At 43.8% G+C, this 20,153-nt stretch overlaps 1 protein-coding gene and 1 long non-coding RNA gene across 2 annotated transcripts in view; one reads left to right on the top strand and one right to left on the bottom strand.

Annotated features, from left to right (window-relative positions):
- KIF15 (kinesin family member 15) overlaps positions 1-20,153 on the bottom strand; it is a 79,186-nt gene that overhangs the window by 10,497 nt on the left and 48,536 nt on the right. The window contains exons 17-29 of the mRNA XM_030305572.1: positions 17,221-17,418; positions 16,302-16,409; positions 15,770-15,875; positions 14,643-14,808; positions 10,982-11,132; positions 10,688-10,773; positions 9,624-9,693; positions 9,149-9,235; positions 8,228-8,332; positions 7,173-7,295; positions 1,327-1,473; positions 437-538; positions 2-166 (exon numbers count right to left, since the gene is read on the bottom strand). Coding sequence (XP_030161432.1) covers positions 2-166; positions 437-538; positions 1,327-1,473; positions 7,173-7,295; positions 8,228-8,332; positions 9,149-9,235; positions 9,624-9,693; positions 10,688-10,773; positions 10,982-11,132; positions 14,643-14,808; positions 15,770-15,875; positions 16,302-16,409; positions 17,221-17,418 — 1,614 coding nt within the window. The remainder of the gene's footprint in view (position 1; positions 167-436; positions 539-1,326; positions 1,474-7,172; positions 7,296-8,227; positions 8,333-9,148; positions 9,236-9,623; positions 9,694-10,687; positions 10,774-10,981; positions 11,133-14,642; positions 14,809-15,769; positions 15,876-16,301; positions 16,410-17,220; positions 17,419-20,153) is intronic.
- Positions 81-18,763, top strand: LOC115507288. Its single transcript, XR_003966600.1, has 3 exons — positions 81-91; positions 16,258-16,262; positions 18,554-18,763. It is a non-coding gene; the product is annotated as an uncharacterized LOC115507288 (long non-coding RNA).

Below are 20,153 nucleotides of genomic sequence, written 5' to 3'. Positions count from 1 at the left end.
CCTTCATTCTGAGGATTTCAGCATTTTTGACTTCTCGGTCTTCGTTTAGCTTTGTGACAAGGTGTTGCAAAGAAACCTTAGACGCTCTTCCGTCTTCTATCTCTTGTTCTTGGGTTTCTAGGAGTTTTGCCAAGTGTGTTTGAAAGTGAGGTGGTGTTCTAGGGCTCTAAAATAAAATTAAATTCCATCCAAACACCTGATTAAGTGATATTTTATAAAGATTTCATTTCAAATGAAAACACTTAGCTATTCAGCCTGTCATTCTAATTCCTGTGCAGGTGAAACAAATAAAACACCAGTACCTTTTTATCAAGTAAAGAGCAGAAAAGGTACTGGCGAAAATCTCTTTCTATAAAAACACAAAGCTACAGTCTTAGTAATGTCCACACTTGCAATCCCTCACGAAACCGTTCCATGTCCCCCAGAGCACAGGTACCTGGGGATGCTCGGCAGCAGAATCCATTACGTGTTCGAGCTGTCTCATTTTGAAGTTATATTCATTCTTTTTCTGTTCTACTTCCTCCTTCTTCTGGTTTAGCTGAGAAAATCGAACAGATGAAGGTGGCAAGTTAGAACTGGGCACATGGCCCGGTTAGAACAGACAAACTTCCCAAGGTGTGAGGATACAGACTTTTCACATTATTTTCTCAGGCTTTCATTAAATACTGCTTGAAAAGCAGTAAGGTGTTAAAACCAACCCAAACCACAGCAATGCTCACAGTCCGTAGCTGTCGACCCTGCGGCTGCCGTTCACATCTGTAAACGCTGGTTGCTGCTACAACCCTCCCCTCTCCCTCTCTCCCACAGACTTATTTACACTTTTTTTAAAAAACATTTTTAATGTTTACTTATTTTGAGAGGAAAAGACAGCATGAGCGGAGGAAGGGCAGAGAGAGAGGGAGAGGGAGAATCTGAAGCAGGCTCCACACTCAGCACGGAATCCGATGCGGAGCTCAATCTAACCCTCGTGAGATCATGACCTGAACCAAAATCAAGAGTCGGACGCTTAACTGACAGAGCCACCCGGGTGCTCCTAAAAACAACTTTTTAAAGCTTCGCTGGTAATCAAAGGGTCGTTTGAGGAAAATAAAATGTAAAACAGCAGCCAAGAGGAGGATTCAAGTCGGCCATAACCTTGCCCCAGAGGTTAGAACTTGCTGGCACGTTGTCAGGGGGCCGAGGGTGGGCAGAGAGGCAGCCGAGCAAGTCGGAACACACGTGAGCAACCAAGTTGTTCAGAGCCCGCAGCGCAGCCTGACCACCTAAGTGCCCTGTTGGCCCACCTTGCTGTATACAGAGAGAATGAGCCGCGGCACTGGACCTCACCTCGTGCTGAAGTTCTTGGATCAGGGCCTCCTTCTTGGCCATCTCCTCCTGGGCAGACTGCAGCAGCTCTGAGTGCTTCTTCGAGGCCTCGGTGAGCTTGTTCAGTTGCTCGGTGGCATGAGCCAGGTCCTCGCAGAGCATATCCCTCTGTTGGGATGATCCCCGCAAAGAAAGATTGCTTTCATAATTGTATACTCCACTAAGGATTTGCAAATCACTAGTATGTACAAATTGCAAAAGGTTAAAAAGTCTTAAATAAGAACTTTTAACTTTTTTTTTTTGCTTATGTGCTAATCCAGTCCAAAGCAAACAAGCAGTTAATTTTGTTTGTTTGTTTGTTTATTTATTTATTTATTTATAACATTTACTCATTTTTTGAGAGACAAAGAGAGACAGTACAAGAGGGAGAAAGACAGAGAGAAAGGGAGACACAGAATCCAAAGCAGGCTCCAGGCTCTGAGCTGTCAGCACAGAGCCCGACGTGGGGCTCGAACCCGTGAGCAGTGAGATCATGACCTGAGCCAAAGTCGGACGCTTACCTGACTGAGCCACCCAGTCACCCCATTTAAGAACAGGTCTAAAGAGAAACATTACACGAAATTCATACAGGTATCCCAATTGGGGTTTCAGTGCATTCCACCCCTTTCGTTTAACACTGAACATTTCCTCTGACCCCCCAGGATCTCAAAGCTGATCGATCACTCTTTCCGTATGAGGACTCTAGAAAGAGGTCCCTAGCTTACCTGCTGTCTGACCAATTGACTCTAGTCCTTTATACATTAGAAGGTAAATAGCTATAAAGATGGGTACCCCTCAGCCAGTTGGGGAGGGGCTGGGCAGTCACCAGGTAGTGATACATTGTCATAGGCCATCAGAGTTTCAGAGGAGTAGCTTGATGGAAAGTGGCAGAGAGAATTAGAAGTCCTGTGGGCTGCATACATAATTCCTGTGTACACAGCATGTAATCCCTATCAAGTTAGAGCAGAATCTGCTTACTCTAACTTTCGAAATGTGCATGTATATATGTACGTATACATATTTATATCACTATAAATATGTTAACATGTATAACACTGCATATAACAGGTATATGTGATATACATTAATATGTGTATCACCTAAAAAAATGTACGTACATATATAAATGATATGATATAAAAGTATGTGGAAAATGTTTGTAATACGTCAGGCAAAAATGCACACACACACACACATACTTGATGTATCACAAACACTTTTCCACATATTCATTCTTTTATCACATCATTTTTCATTGGGCGGGCTTGAGTTCATCTTAAGTATGCACCACAATTTAGCCCATCACTGAATACTTTGGCTGATTTGAATTTTTCACTATCATAATGCATTATATTCTCATACCTAGATTCTTTCTTTTTTAAAAATTATTTTTTAACACTTATTTATATTTGAGAGAGAGAGAGAGCGTGAGCGGGGGAGGAGCAGACAGAGAGGGAGACACAGAATCCGAAGCAGGTTCCAGGCTCCAGAGCCTGGCATGGGGCTCGAACTCATGAACCGTGAGATCATGACCTGAGCAGAAGCCAGATGCTTAACCAACTGAGCCACCCAGGCGCCTCCCTACTAGATTATTTCTTTAGGCTAATTTCTAAAAAGTGCAAACTCGAAGCATATGCAAAAAAATTAAGGCTGTGTATTACTAGACCACCTCCCCACAGGCTGAACTTAAACTTCATCACAAGTGTCACTAATCACCCTTCTCTGCATATCTTAATATTTACTAGCTGTAAGATCAAACGGTAGCTTTGTGCTTAATTTCGCATTTCTTTTAGCAAGGTTTCTAGGCCACTATCTTCTTCCTGGGGGAGCTGCTCATGCACCTTCCTGTATCCATTCACCACCAGGGTGTGTCTGTCCTTTCTTGAGTATTCTGACCTAAAAGCTCTTCTATGGATTAAGGCAAGGACCCCTTTGTCATTAGTTGTAAATACTTTAGCTGAGGAAGCCAGGTGATTAGTAAAAGGGGGAACGTGAAGTGACTGTGGGATGATTCCCCTCGAATCTAAGATACTTCAACATGCACTGTCACACATTTTTTTTTTTTTTTTTTTTTTTTTTTTTTTTTAAAGTTTATTTATTTTTGGGACAGAGAGAGACAGAGCATGAACGGGGGAGGAGCAGAGAGAGAGGGAGACACAGAATCGGAAACAGGCTCCAGGCTCTGAACCATCAGCCCAGAGCCCGACGCGGGGCTCGAACTCACGGACCGTGAGATCGTGACCTGGCTGAAGTCGGACGCTTAACCGACTGCGCCACCCAGGCGCCCCTGTCACACATTTTTTAAGAGAAGAACAAGAAAGACACAGGAGACAAAGGGAGTAAGGAAGAGCCTGGAGGTGAATTGTACTGAGCTCCCATTATTAGCCACTCCCACTCAAACAGCCAGGCTTCCCTCCACACTTGGGCAACAGGCAGTGTGGGACTGAAGATTTAGTCCCCATTTTATACTTGTACAAGACCTTAGGGTGTGACTTTTGTGTGCTACTTTCCACTTTTTTTTGTTTTAATGTTTATTTATTTATTTTGAGAGGAGTGGGGGGACGGACAGAGAGAGAGAAGGAGAGAGAGAATCTGAAGCAGGCTCTGCACTGTTAGCGTGGAGCCCAATGTGGGGCTCGATCTCACAAACTGTGAGATCATGACCTGAGCCAAGATCAAGAGTCAGATGCTTAACTGACTGAGCCACCCAGGCACCCCTAAATTTCTTTTTTTTTTTTTAATTGAGGTACAGTCGACACTGTGTACAAACTTTCCAACTCACCTCCTAAAAATACCGCCAGCTCCCACGGACTGAGCAACTCACAAGCTGCCAGTCAGTTCCTAAGCCCTTTCCATGTGTCACCTCATTTCACCTCCTCTTAGGCACTAGGCGGCAGTGTTATCTCTGCTCCAGCGACGTGACGAATGAGGCAGAGACAAGTGTAACTTTCACAGCGTCACACAGCCAGGACTCAGACTCCACAGCAGCCAGCTCCGCAGCCTGTGCCCTAACAGCTTATTACTTTTTTTTTTTTTTTTTTTGTTAAAAATTTTTTTTTTCAACGTTTTTTATTTATTTTGGGACAGAGAGAGACAGAGCATGAACGGGGAGGGGCAGAGAGAAGGGGAGACACAGAATCGGAAACAGGCTCCAGGCTCCGAGCCATCAGCCCAGAGCCTGACGCGGGGCTCGCACTCCCGGACCGCGAGATCGTGACCTGGCTGAAGTTGGACGCTCAACCGACTGCGCCACCCAGGCGCCCCAACAGCTTATTACTCTTGTCTTGTGCTCCTGCGGCCTGGACCGTCCTTGTCTATTTTCATCTCCTTGCACTGCAGGTGTGTTAGCTTCGAGTCCTTTCTGGCATACAGGAGGCTAGAAATACAGACTCCTGGGTAAATCTGCCTTGGAGATCTATCCCCACAGGTGCTAAAGCTCAAAACTAGCGCATACACCGTGTGTTTCACCAACTTTCCCCAGGCCGCTATTTCTCCATCTCAGACGTACAAGGAACCGCCTTCGGTCACTGTGGCTAGAGCTCTCGGCACCCACTCTGCTGGCTGTTGCCACGGCACACGTCCTGCGGACCCCACAACTGCCTGCTGAACTTCTAAAGCACTGCTCAGTTCTATCTTGCCAACACTCCCACCACCACTTCTGGGCTCCGGCCTTTTCGCCTTTGGCCTGGGCTTGAAGTCTATGCAGCCGACACTCTTGGAGATGCTCCGTGACACAGACTCCATCCGTCTCCACCTCAGCTCTCCCCCCACAGCCGGACAGGCCCCACCAACACCCACAGCCCCCTCCCTAGCGAAGCCTTGTACAAATACTATCTCCTTTGGGAAGTGCTCTGCGATTTTGGCATAGTCACTCCCCTCCTCCCTTTCCTGTGCTCCCAGATCCTTTGTTAGATCAAGATAAATTTAACTCTTAAAGTAGATAGCATATTTTGACGTAAGTAACAGTGTTTCAATCATTCTTCCAGGCAAGGACAAATGATAGGTGGGTTCAATAAATATTTGTTGTTTCTTTCATGGATAGCATAGTTTAGCAAGAAAGCTTTACTTCAAAGCAACCACAGAGTAGTATATATGGTGGGTTACCATTTGTGTGAGAAAAAGAAAACTAAATGTATATGGGATTTGCCTAAAATGTCTCTGGAAGTAGGGCATCTAGGTGGCTCAGTTGGTTAAGCGGCCAACTTCGGCTCAGGTCATGATCTCATGATTCACGGGTTCGAGCCCCACATCGGGTTCTCTGCTGTGAGCGCAGAGCCTGCTTCAGATCCCCTGTCCCCCTACCTCTCCCTCCCCCATTCACACTCGCTGTCTCAAAAATAAACATTTATTAAAAAAAAAAAATCTCTGGAAGGATACATGACAGAATATCTACTGCTTTATGTAATTTGAATTTTGAGCGATGTGACAGTACTGCTTGCTTGCTTGTTTACTTACTTATTGAGAGAAAGAGAGTGAGAGAGAGAGAGAGAGAGAGCGCGCGTGCGCACGTGGAGGGGAGGGGCAGAGAAAGAGGGAGAGAGAATCTTAAGCAGGCTCCACGCCCAACGCAGAGCCTGACTCGCAGAGCCTGACTCGGGGCTCAATCTCACCACCCTGGGATCATGACCTGAGCCAAGATGGAGAGTTGGCCGCTCTACTGACTGAGCCGCCCAGGCGTCCCAGTACTGCTTCATTTAAAAATAGACAATAGACACATTTACACCAACAACGAAAAATTAAAACCCACTTTAGCTAAAACCTACCTCAGCTGGTTAACCTGTTAACCAGATCCTTCTTTGCTCCCTGCTGCTACCACTCCAAGTAAACGCAGTGGCCAATCTGCTCCCCTTTGGGAAGAGGGTCAGTTACAGGAACTTACCAGTGTAAGGGTTAAATTGTAGTGTAGGGCTAAAGCTTAGCTTGAAAAATAACAGCTTTGTGTTGACACTGAAGGTTAAGAGATAACAGCCTTGCTTTGCTCTTGTAAACTAGGCCTCATACTCTTGTAAATTAGGCTTCACCAATTAAGGAAACAAAAGTTCAAAGAAAAGAGCATCAGGGGCGCCTGGGTGGCGCAGTCGGTTAAGCGTCCGACTTCAGCCAGGTCACGATCTCGCGGTCCGTGAGTTCGAGCCCCGCGTCAGGCTCTGGGCTGATGGCTCGGAGCCTGGAGCCTGTTTCCGATTCTGTGTCTCCCTCTCTCTCTGCCCCTCCCCCGTTCATGCTCTGTCTCTCTCTGTCCCAAAAATAAATAAAAACGTGGAAAAAAAAAAAAAGAAAAGAGCATCAGAGGCAGGGTCAAGGAGATCCACTGGTTGCAACTTAGAGGCAGAAAGTCTAAAATAAACACCTCATTAGGCAACTGTTTCTAACTCATCTGGCAACTGTTTCTTACTCATCTGGAAACTGTTTCTTTGTTCTGTTCCCAGGTGATGATAAAACGATGTGATCGGTTATAAAAACTCTGTACCCCAGCTGTTCGAGGCCGCACTCTTATGAAGAGTGTTGGTCCCGGTTGGTCGGCCTTGCCTCTCATTGTAATAAACTTTGTTGTGACTGTCACTGGTGCCCGTAGCATTCTGTTTCAGGAGTCGTGTGGATGCAACACCAGGTGTTAGCACAAATGAATGCATATCAACTGGATAAAGTATAACAATTTTAGTGTTATCTATTACTGGCCTAACTACCCTATGGGAAAATGGCTCTAATTATGACTTGTCCCTTTAAAAAGCCCTCTATTTCTTCATTAATAACCTCCACACACACATACACATACAAACATTGACAAGGAAAAAGGCAAAAAAGAGTCAGGATGTGTTAACAAGTACCTCTATGTCCTCAGAGAGTATTCTCAGTCTAAGGGCTTCTTTCAGGTCCAGAATCTCCACTTCCTGTTTCTTAATCAACACTTTGCTCTCTTCCTTGTCAGCCAAAGCAGAGTTGTGTTTGCACTGCAGAAAGAAAGTTGTAAGAGCTGTCTGCTTTCCTGTGCTTATTTTTTCACTAAAATAACAAGAAGGAGTCTGAGCTCCGAGGTGATGATGAGACTAACACAAATAGTTCAATAACTACTTATTGGACAAACGAATGGAAGAATAAGTGCATGAATGGTGAAGAGAAGTCAAAAAGTCCCACAGGGAGCAGTGAAAAACCACTCAGGTTTTCTTAGTGTTTTTTGGTCATCTCTGCCCCTAACAATGGGGCTCAAACTCCCGACCCAGAGACCAAGAGTCGCACTCTTCACCGACTGAGCCAGCTGGGCGCCCCATATTCATTATTATCACACCTTTATCAAGAAACTGCCTTCAGCAACAAACGTGAGAACAGCAACCTCCCTTTGTAGCAGAGGAATGACCAACGTGGGCAAAAAACTTCACCTTGACCCGAGGTGAGGAGGAAGCACCAACATTCAACTTAGATATGTGCGCGCATGAGGGGGAAAGTAGTTCCTCGTAGAAAATACTTACTTGAGGAAACCAGAAAGTCCAATAATGGAAAAACTCACTCGCTATACAAGGAATGTCTCTGAACTTAACCAAAATGTGTCATTGTTTTTCCTCAAAGCAACGAAGGAACACCACATACCCTTAACTATCACAGATTACAACCGGCCTGCTTCTGATCAGCAATTCCCAATCGGTGCACACAGAGCACTGAACCCAGGCCAGGACGATCAGAGCAGGGTGGCAGCGGGCACCGCCTCGCAGGGGTCAGCATATTAAAAGCTCTGTAAGTTCTGCGAATCCAGAAACCTGTTGAGGCTTTGACTAAGATTTCCAAACCGATTTGACCACAGCAATCCTTTTGTTCTGGTGTAGCATTTGTCAAACTCTTGAAGAATCTGGGAAGTGCTCAAATGTATCTTGTCGGTTACAGAACTTACACTGATGTCCTTCAGTTCTTGCTTCAGGGTGTCTACAGTTTCTGTTTTTTCACACACCGATGTTCTCAGCTCCTGGATCTGGCTCATGAGGTCAGCTACAACTTCCTGATGAGGAGAGAAACAATGTCTTCACACCCAATGACATTAAGGAGGAGACCATTACTGAGGTAAACAACAGTTTACCTCTCCGAAAGAAAACAGGAGAAGTCCATTTTGTTTTAGCAAAATACGTCACATTATATTATTATCAGTTTGTATATTAAAATATGGCCTTACTCTATTTGATTTAATCATTTGCTTTGGTTTTTCTGAATGAATTATAGGTAGGCATATAAGAAATTTATACCTAATTTTATACTTGGACATGCATATTTCGTTTACTATCCTAATTAAAGACAACACACCAGAAATCTGACAGTTTGTATCATGGGACTCAGAGTCAACCAGAAAGGCTCACACTAATAGCAGCCTAGTAAAGAGGGGCAGGATGGGTTTTAGAAACAGTGCCACCAGCAGGCCACCTGGGTGGCTCAGTCGGTTAAGCATCCGTCTCTTGATTGCAGCTCATGTCATGATCTCACGGTTACTGGGATCAAGCATGCTTAAGATTCTCTCTCTCCCTCTCCCTCTCCCCCCACCCCAAAATAAAAAAAACTATAAAAAAATAATAAAAATAGAAACAGTGCCATCAGAAGTAGTAGAACAGTTTCCTCTTGAAGTTACATGGAGAATTAATAATAATAATAATAATAATAATAATAATAATAGAAGATCCCCTTCTCTGCCAACCTTGGAAGACAAACAAGGCCTAAGTGTCTACAGGAATGCCAGCTATCAGTCACCCTGCGGGCAGGGGACGGGAACATTAAAGCCTCACTTATGAAGAAAATAAAGAGGGATTCAGCTTCAACCTCTACCAACCTTGTCAGCATCTCTAGACTTTTCCAGAGAACGAATTACTTTTTCGGTAGCATATAAACTCTCTTCCAGTTTCTGTACTTTTGCCATCTATGGGGAAAAATAACTATTTTTAGAAAAAGAATTAAATTCCAAAGCCAACCACATACACATATAGGGGGGAAAAAAAAGAAATTGAAATCTCCTTTTCATACTGTATGGTGCTCATCGGGTAACACTTGAAAAGGAGAAGCTGGGTTAAAAGGCATTGATTCTGTGAGTCTCCACCAGGGGGCCACCAACAAAGTATGATTATAGCCTTCCAGGAGTTAGAAAAACAAGAGTTCAAAAATAATACAACCAACCAAAAAGCCCATCTATTTTTACTACCTATTTTCGACACCTGAGAGCTGAAACCTTGTTCATAATGCACCTCTCCAGACACCGGACCGGGAGTTACAGACCTCAAAGGCTAGAGTTAAGAGCACAGATCACTCACCTGCTGCTCGCATTTGGCTATCTCTTTCTGTTTCTCCTGGTGCACAACCTCAAGAACTTCTAATATTTCTCTGAAAGAAAAGAATGATCTTTTTTACTCATGACTTCATCCAATGGAAACAGGAAGTGGGTGCATTTGTACAGAAGAGATTCCGTGAACGGCAATGGAACTTTGTTTGGCACACGCTTGGCATCAGGCATTGCGTTCCAGCAGGAGTCAAGATCTGAACCCGTTTCTTCAACAAACCAAAGAGAACCTATCTTTGTGCTACGAGTTTCTCTTTCTTTGGAGCACTCAGGACTTGCTGACATAAGCATGTGTTTATTACCTATCTCTCTGTGCTAGAATGTGAAACTCACGGGGATGGGGATATTTTGTTCACTGTCTTACCTCTAAATAAATGTTCTGGCACTTACCAGAATAGTGCCTGGCTTGTTGGATATCACCTAGTGTTTGAACAACTAAATGGTTAACTGTTTCCCAGCTAAGATGTATGCCCACTAGATGTAGTTACCTCCGTATCCCCAGGCCTAGAAGAGAAGCCGAGTCGTACTAAAAACTCTACAGGTATCTGCTGAATAAACAAATACTTCCTCTTGCTACTGTAATGATCATCCTGCTGGCTGAGGCCAAGAGACTGACAGAGATCACCAAAGAAAAGAACTTGGAGAGACAGGCAAGAAGGACAATGGCATTCCATATTAAAGGACCAAGAGAAAAACAGAGCAGCCAGAAAAAGAATAGTAGAGACAGAAATAAAAATCAGTCCCCACCTTCCAGTTATAAAAATACCGAGATTTATTTATAGAAGGACCAGAGTTCTGATCACCATCAACTGCTATTCATTTCAAAAGTAGCGTAGCTACTTCCTGAATGCTTTTGAAAAATTAAGTTTCTCTACATAGCCTCTTATACAAAAGAATCGGATATTCATTTTGGAATGTTTTAAAAAAATAACCTTACAGGGCATCAGCAATAAAAAAAAAACCCAAACAACTCAAGATAAAGAATGTGATAGTAAATGATACTCTAGTCAACTAATGGAAAAGATAAATAGCACTCACTTAGAACTGTTTTCTTTATCTTCTTCAAATTGTAATAATAATTTGTTATTGCGTTCTTTTTCTGCCTCAAAAAGCTCCACCAAATTCTAAAAGACAATGTTATATTAGATTTTAAGAAATTGTTACTAGCAATGCACAGTCAACAAACACATCAAGTACCTTCTACGTTGGCAGGCACGAGGGGCCAGTACAGAAGTTAGGAAGAGGTCAATAAACAGGCCTTGCCCTGTGCTCCAGGGAACAATCACACATTCAGGACAAATTCATCAATAACCAATACCTTTCTTAACTTACATTCAGATCAGATTTCAGAGTTTCATTTTCATTTTTGCAGTTTTGGAGGTTTTTTGAAAGTTGGTCAATTTCAAACTTCATTACTTCTTGTAAGTTGTCATAGGAATCCTGTAGGCAGGCTTTGCTCTCAAGAAGCTTTTCCTTTTCTAATCTTTATCAGGAAAACATTTTTACAATGGTCAATATAAACATCAAATGTAGTTCTGCGAGTTCAATTACCAGCAGTTCCACTGCTCCTGTCTACAGACCGTGCCCAACTTACAGAAGCCTTGACTGACGTGACCGTGTGTGGGATGCCCACGATGCACAAACATGTAACACACAATGGACCACAGAGCAGTGTGACGGGGCCGGAGGAGACAGGGTGGGCATGTTAGCTTGAGCCATATACCTCCTCATTCTGCCTCCCATGGTCTCAACCAGACATGCTTAACTCGTGGGCAATTTTGAGTCGTGGATTCATTTTAGGGAGTTCCAGACCTAACCCTTCCTTACGTAAGCTAGGAAATGGCTGTACATTTAATTCTGTTGACACCTCACCTCCATTCATTCATCACATATCCTCTCAATTCTAGGAAGATTTTAAGATGGCAAACGTGGCTTTGGTTTGAGCAAGAGAGTAACTCCCTCAGAAAGAACCATTTCTTAATTCACGTGATTATTGTTTCCCGCTTCTTAGGTTCTCATCCTCTCGTTCTGCGCTGCACCTGCTGTGACAGGCCCAAACATCCAGGGCTCAGCCAAGAACTAGTGAACAATGAACCTGACTCTGCACCATCCAAAAGAGATGTCCCAGCTTGTAAACAGATTAGGCAGGGATTCATCTGCTTTACTTGCTGAACGCAGAGCAGAAGTGGCACATTACAAAGTGGTACAGGGGTGTCTGGGTGGCTCAGTCGGTTAAGCGTCCGACTCTTGATTTCGGCTCAGGTCATGGTCGGTTTGTGGGTTTGAACCCTGCATTGGGCTCTGTGCTGAGAGCGTGGAGCCTGCTTGGGATTCGCTCTCCCTCTCTGCCCTTCCCCTGCTCATGTGTGCTCTCTCTCAAAACAAATAAACTTACAAAAAAAAACAAAAAACAAAACCAAAGTGGTATAAATCAATTGCTAAAGAGAGGCATACAGACAATAGACCAGAGGAGAGATGTGTGTATTTATGATACAAACTGTGTATAGAAAGCAGCCAAATGATTCAAGGAACACATAGCGGTATTGGGCTATTTCACTCAGGGGCCTTCTCACCACCTGTGGGGCCATGGAGTATAAGCAGCCCAAAGAGTGATACACTCGGTTTGAGCAAGAGAGTTAAACCTGAGACACTGAGAAAAATTATATCAAATTTAAAAAGCAAAGAAGTACTCGCTATTTTTAGGACAGAATTTAAGTACATAGTCAAATATAGTGGATTCTTAATATTTTAGATCTGGTTCAAATGACTTATAAACATGAGGAAATTAAAATCCAACGAGATAAGTGGAGTGACCTTTCCAAAAAACGCACACAAAGTTCATTTATGACACAGCCAAGATCAGGGTCGGTGATTCAGATGTTAAAAACAAATGCCTGGTGGGGCGCCTGGGTGGCTCAGTCGGTTAAGCGTCCGACTTTGGCTCAGGTCATGATCTCACGGTTCATGGGTTCAAGCCCCGCATGGGGCTCTGTGCTGATGGCTCAGAGCCTGCAGCCTGCTTCGGATTCTATGTCTCCTTCTCTCTCTGTTCCTCCCCTGCTCATGCTCACTCTCTCGCTCGCTCGCTCTCTCTCTCTCTCAAAAATAAATAAAGATTAAGGGGCGCCTGGGTGGCTCAGTCGGTTAAGCGTCCGACTTCAGCCGGGTCACGATCTCGCGGTCCGTGAGTTCGAGCCCCGCGTCGGGCTCTGGGCTGATGGCTCGGAGCCTGGAGCCTGCTTCCGATTCTGTGTCTCCCTCTTTCTCTGCCCCTCCCCCGTTCATGCTCTGTCTCTCTCTGTCTCAAAAATAAATAAACGTTAAAAAAAAAAAAAATTAAAAAAAATAAATAAATAAAGATTAAAACAACAACAACAAAAAAAAAACCCACAAATGCCTGGTAAGAAAAAAACAACAGTGCACCAGGGATGACAAATGGCAACTCGATGCTGGGGAAACGGGCAGTGGAGGCTGACAGCGCCCGCCCAACTCACGGGAAAGGAGTCATTCAGGGGGCAGGGATGGGATTTCAGGGGATGCTGAAAGATGGATTTTTATAAGAAAGCTCTCAATCTTAAGAATGCAATGCGAGGGGCGCCTGGGTGGCGCAGTCGGTTAAGCGTCCGACTTCAGCCAGGTCACGATCTCACGGTCCGTGAGTTCGAGCCCCGCGTCGGGCTCTGGGCTGATGGCCTGGAGCCTGTTTCCGATTCTGTGTCTCCCTCTCTCTCTGCCCCTCCCTCGTTCATGCTCTGTCTCTCTCTGTCCCAAAAATAAATAAACGTGGAAAAAAAAAAATTAAAAAAAAAAAAAAAAAAAAAAAAAAAGCAATGCGAAACTTTTTTTTTAAATGTTTATTTTTGAGAGAGAGACAGACAGACAGACAGACAGAGGCAGGCAGAGGGAGAGGGAAACACAGAATCCGAAGCAGGCTCCAGGCTCCAAGCTGTCAGCACAGAGCCCAAGGCGGGGCCCGAATTCACAAACCATGAGATCATGACCCGAGCCCAAGTCAGATGCCCAACCAACTGAACCACTGAGGCGCCCCTATGCTAAACTTTTTAAAAACCACACTGGGAAGATCCAGCAAAAACATGTTTATGGATGAATCCGGTCTGCAGATCTCAAATGTTCTTCCTCTATTTTAATTCCTCGTGTGGAAAACACATAAAAACTGCAGATTTAAACCTTTGCAACGTGTATCATGCTCACAGCATCACGTGACAAATGTCCATTATTAAATTATTGCCACGGACCCATACAATGGCAACCAAAACACAAAATGATTTTATAAAAGGTTGAAATTGGCAAGGAAAAGAGTAGTAAAAACAAACCCCTTACATCTGTCATTCCTTTATTTCAAGATTACCAACACTGACTCCTGCCAGCCTCTGACAAGTTACTGTGGACAACAGTGACAACTACTGATCTGTTCTACCTTGTACTGTCCCTTCTTCTAATAAGAGCATACCTCTCCCTCTGGAAAAGGTGCATCACCTATGTTGGGCCTATATCACCTCAAACCCGTGGGAAGTGACTGGTCCGCAGGTAAGCAGAGGACTCCAGCAAAACCAATTCAGATTTTCCCTAGGATTGATACATGCCTTCTGGGACAGAGGGTTTCATCACAGGGGTCATTATGCTAAGAGAATATGCAGCGGTCTGAGGCGATCTGTTCCCCGTCACAGAGAGGAAGGCTCTCAATAGTAGGACTGAGTAAGGGCAACATAATGAGGGAAGCAGAGAAGGAACTGAGAGAGACAGAGACAGAGAGACAGAGACAGAGAGAAATGTGCACTGACAGTATCTTTTGAGACTCGGTCTAGTTTGCCCCTGAAACCAAAATCACCTCTAGGCCTCCCCGTTATTGTGAGCCAGTAATTTACCTTTTGGTTTAACTAGTTTGAGTTGGGTTTATAGCACTTGCACGGCGAGCAGTCCTGGACTGCAGGCCCCAACCAGGCAACTGGACAGCATAACAGAACAACTCTACCTGACGCTATCCAGCTGGAGCTGTGTGTGCGCGTGTCGATCAGAGAGGCTACTCAGCTCTTTCTCCTGACTCTCTCTGAACGAACTATACTCCAGCCTCACGGAAGACAGCTCCTTGTCTGCAGAGTGAAGAACTACTCGCAGGTCATGCACCTCACTTTTCAAAACTAAAAAACAAAACAAAATACATTCTCAACAGGTTTCTTTACACACACACACCACACACACACACACACACACACACACACACACACACACACACACATTTTTTTTTAACAAAGTAGACAAAGAGGTTGGATGGATATTTTCACACAAACAGCAAAAACAAGTTGGAGAGACCAATCTTAAGATGTTGAACAACCAAGTGGTAGGTACCTAGGAGCACAGAGATTTCTATTTTATTCCTCCTCGTTTATGATTTTTGGTCTATTTCTACAAAAAAAGTAAAGGGTTAACATCTGTCCCTGATCTGCAGGTCACTTGACTGTTCCACTTTCTCCTGAGGCATGTGTATGGCAACTTTTAATATAAGGGAGAAAAAAATCAACAGATTTAACATATTTTAAGTGACCTAATCCTATTGAAAACCCTTTGGTGATACACCAGAACATTCCAAAATGGGTTAAACACTGCTGGTCTTCTAAGAAAACTCCAATTGGAGGTGACATCAAGTAACTCTTTAGATCAAAGAAAACATAATGGCCGCCTTTTGTTTTAGCTTTATTACAAACTGCTGCAAACACTTTGATGAAAGGAGAAATAAGCTGCAAAAAATTGGGAATCAAATGATACTCCCACCTCTATGGACATATACAAATACATAGTTATTCTTTATTTTCTCACTGTCAAAATATTATTCATCTTATGATTTCAAGACACTTCATTTTCAAAGCAGTATTAAAAGGTTCAGCAACCAGTTCAATCACTTGTTTATGACCAGTCCTGAAGCAAAGCACCCTTTCTGATATGAGACTATTACTTACCACTGCCTTGCAGACCCAAGTCTGGTCATCTAATTAAAAACAAAACAAAACAACCAAAAACATAGGGGCAAGATTTACTCATAGAGGTCAAGAGATACTGAGTCACGGTATTCAGATTACAAAGCTCCCAGCCGTTCGAACTTACACTCATTCTTAGTTTGAGCGTCCCGAAGCTGCTTTTCAAGGACATTCAGTTGTGAGAGATGCTCTTGCTGCTGTCTGGTCCAATCAGTTCTTTCTGACGAGAAAAGCTTTGAGAAAAAGATAAATTTATTAGAAAAAGGTATACTGGCATGCTAAGATACTCTCCAAATCATGACCTTGTTTCTGTTTTTAAAATCTAGCTTCAGGTGTCTGACAGAAGAAAGTCGGCTGTTCCCACGAACTACAGTGAGGAAGACCAACAAAGAGGCAGGGCCACTGCAAGCACCTGGGCCATCTACCCTGCCTTGTTCCGAACCGAGAGCAAGGGCCCTATCTGCACTGTCCACTAAGTGAGCTAGAATTCAGCCTAGGCGGTGTGCGTCATTATCAGAGCAGTGTGTGAAGTAACACAATAAAGAATACAACCCAAATGAGCCTTGACAAAGGCTTTGCAAAGTCCTGTTCTTCTTGTAACACTCTTCCTTTGAGGATCTGTTTCATACATCTTCTGAGGCCCTGCTCTTGGGTCTCACCTCCCGCGTTTGTACAGAATGATGTTCCAGTTTGTCAATGTGCTGCTGAAGCTTCAGGTTTTTATGCTCTTCCTCATCCAACTTGACTTGAAGGGCACTCATTTGTTCCTGCAACACAAAAACTTGAGTTGTCAAAAATTCTTTTCAGTGGAAATAGCAAACATTCCACTAAATAAAATAAAATAGAATAAAATTCAAAACCTCACATAGACAAAGATATCAAAGGCCAGAAAACAATTTCCAAAGACTACACTAATGACTTCTCATGTTTCAGAATTATACTTGTGGTCCATCAAAGCGGATAATTTGAAACACAAAGGGGAAAAATGGTTCAATGGAATCAATCATAGAGCATCTTGAGACTTCTAAGAAGCTTTCCCAAGGCTGCATGGAGTGACTTTACAAGAATGGCCTCTGTGCCTTGGAAAGGGCGAACTTTTGGAATCTGAGGGTAGTCTGGCTCACTCTAAGTATTGTCAAACAGCAGAAAAACTTTCTGAAAAAATAAATCACCAGAATTCTGAGATAAACACACTTCACATGTTCTTTCAAATACATCAAAAACTGTCTGCAATTTGATGTATAAGAAGATTCTTTCAATTATTTTAATTTTCTTTGCAGATACAGTACTGTGCTATATAAACCAGTTCTGGAACTTGAAGCTGGGGACAAGACTGGTCTCTTCATATAGGAGAGAGCCAAAACCTGAGGAGACTAGAGAGTGGGACTTGCTAAATACCGCAGAGCAAACAAAAAGAACGAGCAAAAGCAGGCTGATTTCTGCTTTCACACACCCGTGTTTAACAAGATACAATTTTAATACCACACAGATTTGAACACTACATATTAGAGTTGACATGATACAGGGAGTTTCTCAATGAATGTCTAGTTACTTGCTTTTTCTAAAACTAACCATTACCTGCACCATCCTAAGCTCTTCAGAAATGGCCTCAAAAGCCTGTTCATTCATCTCAGGTGGAACTGGCTCATTCAAGATATTATCATCTAATGTGCCGGGATTCTGAGCATGCACAGGGCCAGAGCTCCCTGCTTCGGGGCTTAGTTTTGGTACTGGTCGAGACCAAAGTTGATAAGCCTTGGTTGGTGTAGTTATAATCTGCGGCAAAAAGTGATTATGGACAACATTAGCACTCGTGAACAACACAGCCATAGCACTGAGTAATAACCATGTGAACAGAAAGGATAAAATTGAAATTCTAATCATCAAAAGAAGAGTATCCTTGAGAGGCAGCAGAGAAATGCCCAAGTAGAAACAATCTATCAATTCAATGCGGTCTCAAGGAAAATTCTCTTAAGATTCTTAAAACTGAAACTAGATCAGCCAATTCCAAACTTCATACAAAGAGTAATTGTACAAGAAGAGACAAGTGAAAGGAGAACAAATTGGAAAGATTTCCCTGGCCTACATCAAATACACAGAAAAAGAGGGACTTATGTTGAAAGTTCAAATTAGTGAGAAAAACAAGGACTATTAAAAGTTAAATCCCTGGTGCGCCTGGGTGGCTCAGTCTGTTGGGCATCTGACTTCGGCTCAGGTCATGATCTCAAGGTTCGTGGGTTTGGGCCCCGCGTTGGGCTCTGTGCTTCGGATTCTGTGTTTCCCTCTCTTGGCCCCTCCCCGGCTCACTCTCTGTCTCTGTCTCTCTCTGTCTCTCTCTCTCTCTCTTTCAAAAATGAACATTAAAAAAAAAAAAGTTAAATCCCTAAGTCACACCACTCAAAAATAAAATAGCAGATGCATTAAACATCTCAGTGTAAAAATAAAATTATACTGATGATCTTGAGACTATCTGGGCCTTTAAAAATACATAAAAGAGGCTCTCTGCTCCTCCCCGTTGGACAGACAGCTTCATCTTCCGCTGTAGCCAGCCATGTCCCTGAGATACCATGGTGAAGGTCAGGGTAACCAGATTCAGCCAAATTAGTCACTTGGTCATCAGCGATGCTTTTAACTCCTGGCTAAGTGGATATTGTTGCCATTAATGATCCCTTCATTGACCTTAATTACATGGTCTACATGTTCTAGTACGATTCCAACCAAGGCAAACTCCATAGTACAGTCAAGGCTGAGAACTGCAAACCTGTCATCAATGGAGAGCCCATCTCCATCTTCCAGAAGGGCCCACCAACATCAAATGGGACAATGCTGGTGCTGAATATATTGTGGAGTCTGCTGGGGTCTTCATAACCATAGAGAAGGCTGGGGCTCATGTGAAGAGTGGGGCCAAGAGGGTCATCACCTCTGCCCCTTCTGCTGATGCCCCCATGTTTGTGATGGGCGTGAACCCTGAGAATTATGAGAACTCCCTCAAGATTGTCAGCAATGCCTCCTGTACCGCCAACAGCTTGGCCCCTCTGGCCAAGGTCATCCATGAAAACTTTGGCATCATGGAGGGACTCATGACCACAGTCCATGCCATCACTGCCACCCAGAACATCAGCCCTGCTTCTACTGGTGCTGCCAAGGCTGCAAGCAAGGCCATGCCTGAGCTGAACAGGAAGCTCACTGGCATGGCTCTCCATGTTTCCACTCCTAATGTGTCAGATCCATGGATCTGACCTGCTGCCTGGAGAAAGCTGCCAAATACGATGACGTCAAGAAGGTGGTGAAGCAGACATCGGAGGGCCCCCTCAAGGGCATCCTGGGCTACAGGGAGGACCAGGTTTGTCCTCGACTTTAACAGTGACAACCGCTCTTCCATCTTTGATGCTGGGGCTGGCATTGCCTCAATGACCATTCTGTTAAGCTCATTTCCTGGTATGACAATGAACTTTGCTACAGCAACCAGGTGGTAGACCTCATGGTCCACATGGCATTCAAGGAGTAAACATCTCCTGGACCACCAGCCCTGGGGAGAGCAAGGGGAAGACAGAGGCCCTCAGCTTCTGAGGAGTCCTTTCCCCAACTCATCCCCAACACACTGAGAATCTCCTGACCTCTACATAGTTTCCATCCCAGACCCCCTGAAAAAGGAGAGGGGCTTGGGGAGCCCTACCTTCTCACATACCATCAATCAAGTATACTGTACCCAGAAAAAAAATACATAAGTCACAAATACAAAAGATGAATAAACCTGGCTATATCAAAATTGTAAGTTCTTTTTAACAGAATCACATACAAAGATAAAAGACAAACAACCTGATGGCGAATACACTGGCAGTAGTACATACGACACACAAAAGAGTAACACGTTAAAAACTACAAATCAGAAGGTAAAACAACTAATAGGAAAACAGACTTATTTTTCTTTTTCCTCTATGAAAAAGGACAGCGATCATAGATATGAGACTTTAACAGAAGTAAAAGAAATGAGAATTAAAACCTTCACAAGATAACATCCCTCACCCATCAGACTGTCAAACATTAAAGAGTCAGACAATGCCAGTTCCAGGGGCTGGCGCTGGGCAGCGAGGGCTCCCAGACCTCCTGGGAGAGCACACGGTGCAGACACCCAGCGGTCACTTGAATGGGAATGACCCCACTCCTGAGACATCAGAAGACGACCACTCCGTCCACAGACTCCACCCCCAAAGAACACCTACCCTGGCAAACACCTAAACAAGCCATGGGTTGTCCAAAACATGGCAGCCTAGATGTAAAATGAGGTAGAGCTCTACGTACTAGTTAATGTGGAATGACCCCAGCATAACCCAGAGTTAACAAAGGTCCACTGAAGAATAACATACATAGGATGATTCCATTGAATTTTAAAAACAAAGCACAACAAAAAAACAATGTATGAAATAACTTGGCATATTTTCCCAGTCCATGCATATTTACCATAGAAAATTGCCAAGTAAAAAGATTCCTAAACTGGGGTGCCAGGGTGG

The sequence above is a fragment of the Lynx canadensis genome, chromosome A2 (assembly GCF_007474595.2).
Source record: "Lynx canadensis isolate LIC74 chromosome A2, mLynCan4.pri.v2, whole genome shotgun sequence".
Lineage (NCBI taxonomy): Eukaryota > Metazoa > Chordata > Mammalia > Carnivora > Felidae > Lynx > Lynx canadensis.
Note: the sequence above shows the minus strand (reverse complement) of the source record. Positions and strands in the feature narration are given on the sequence as shown.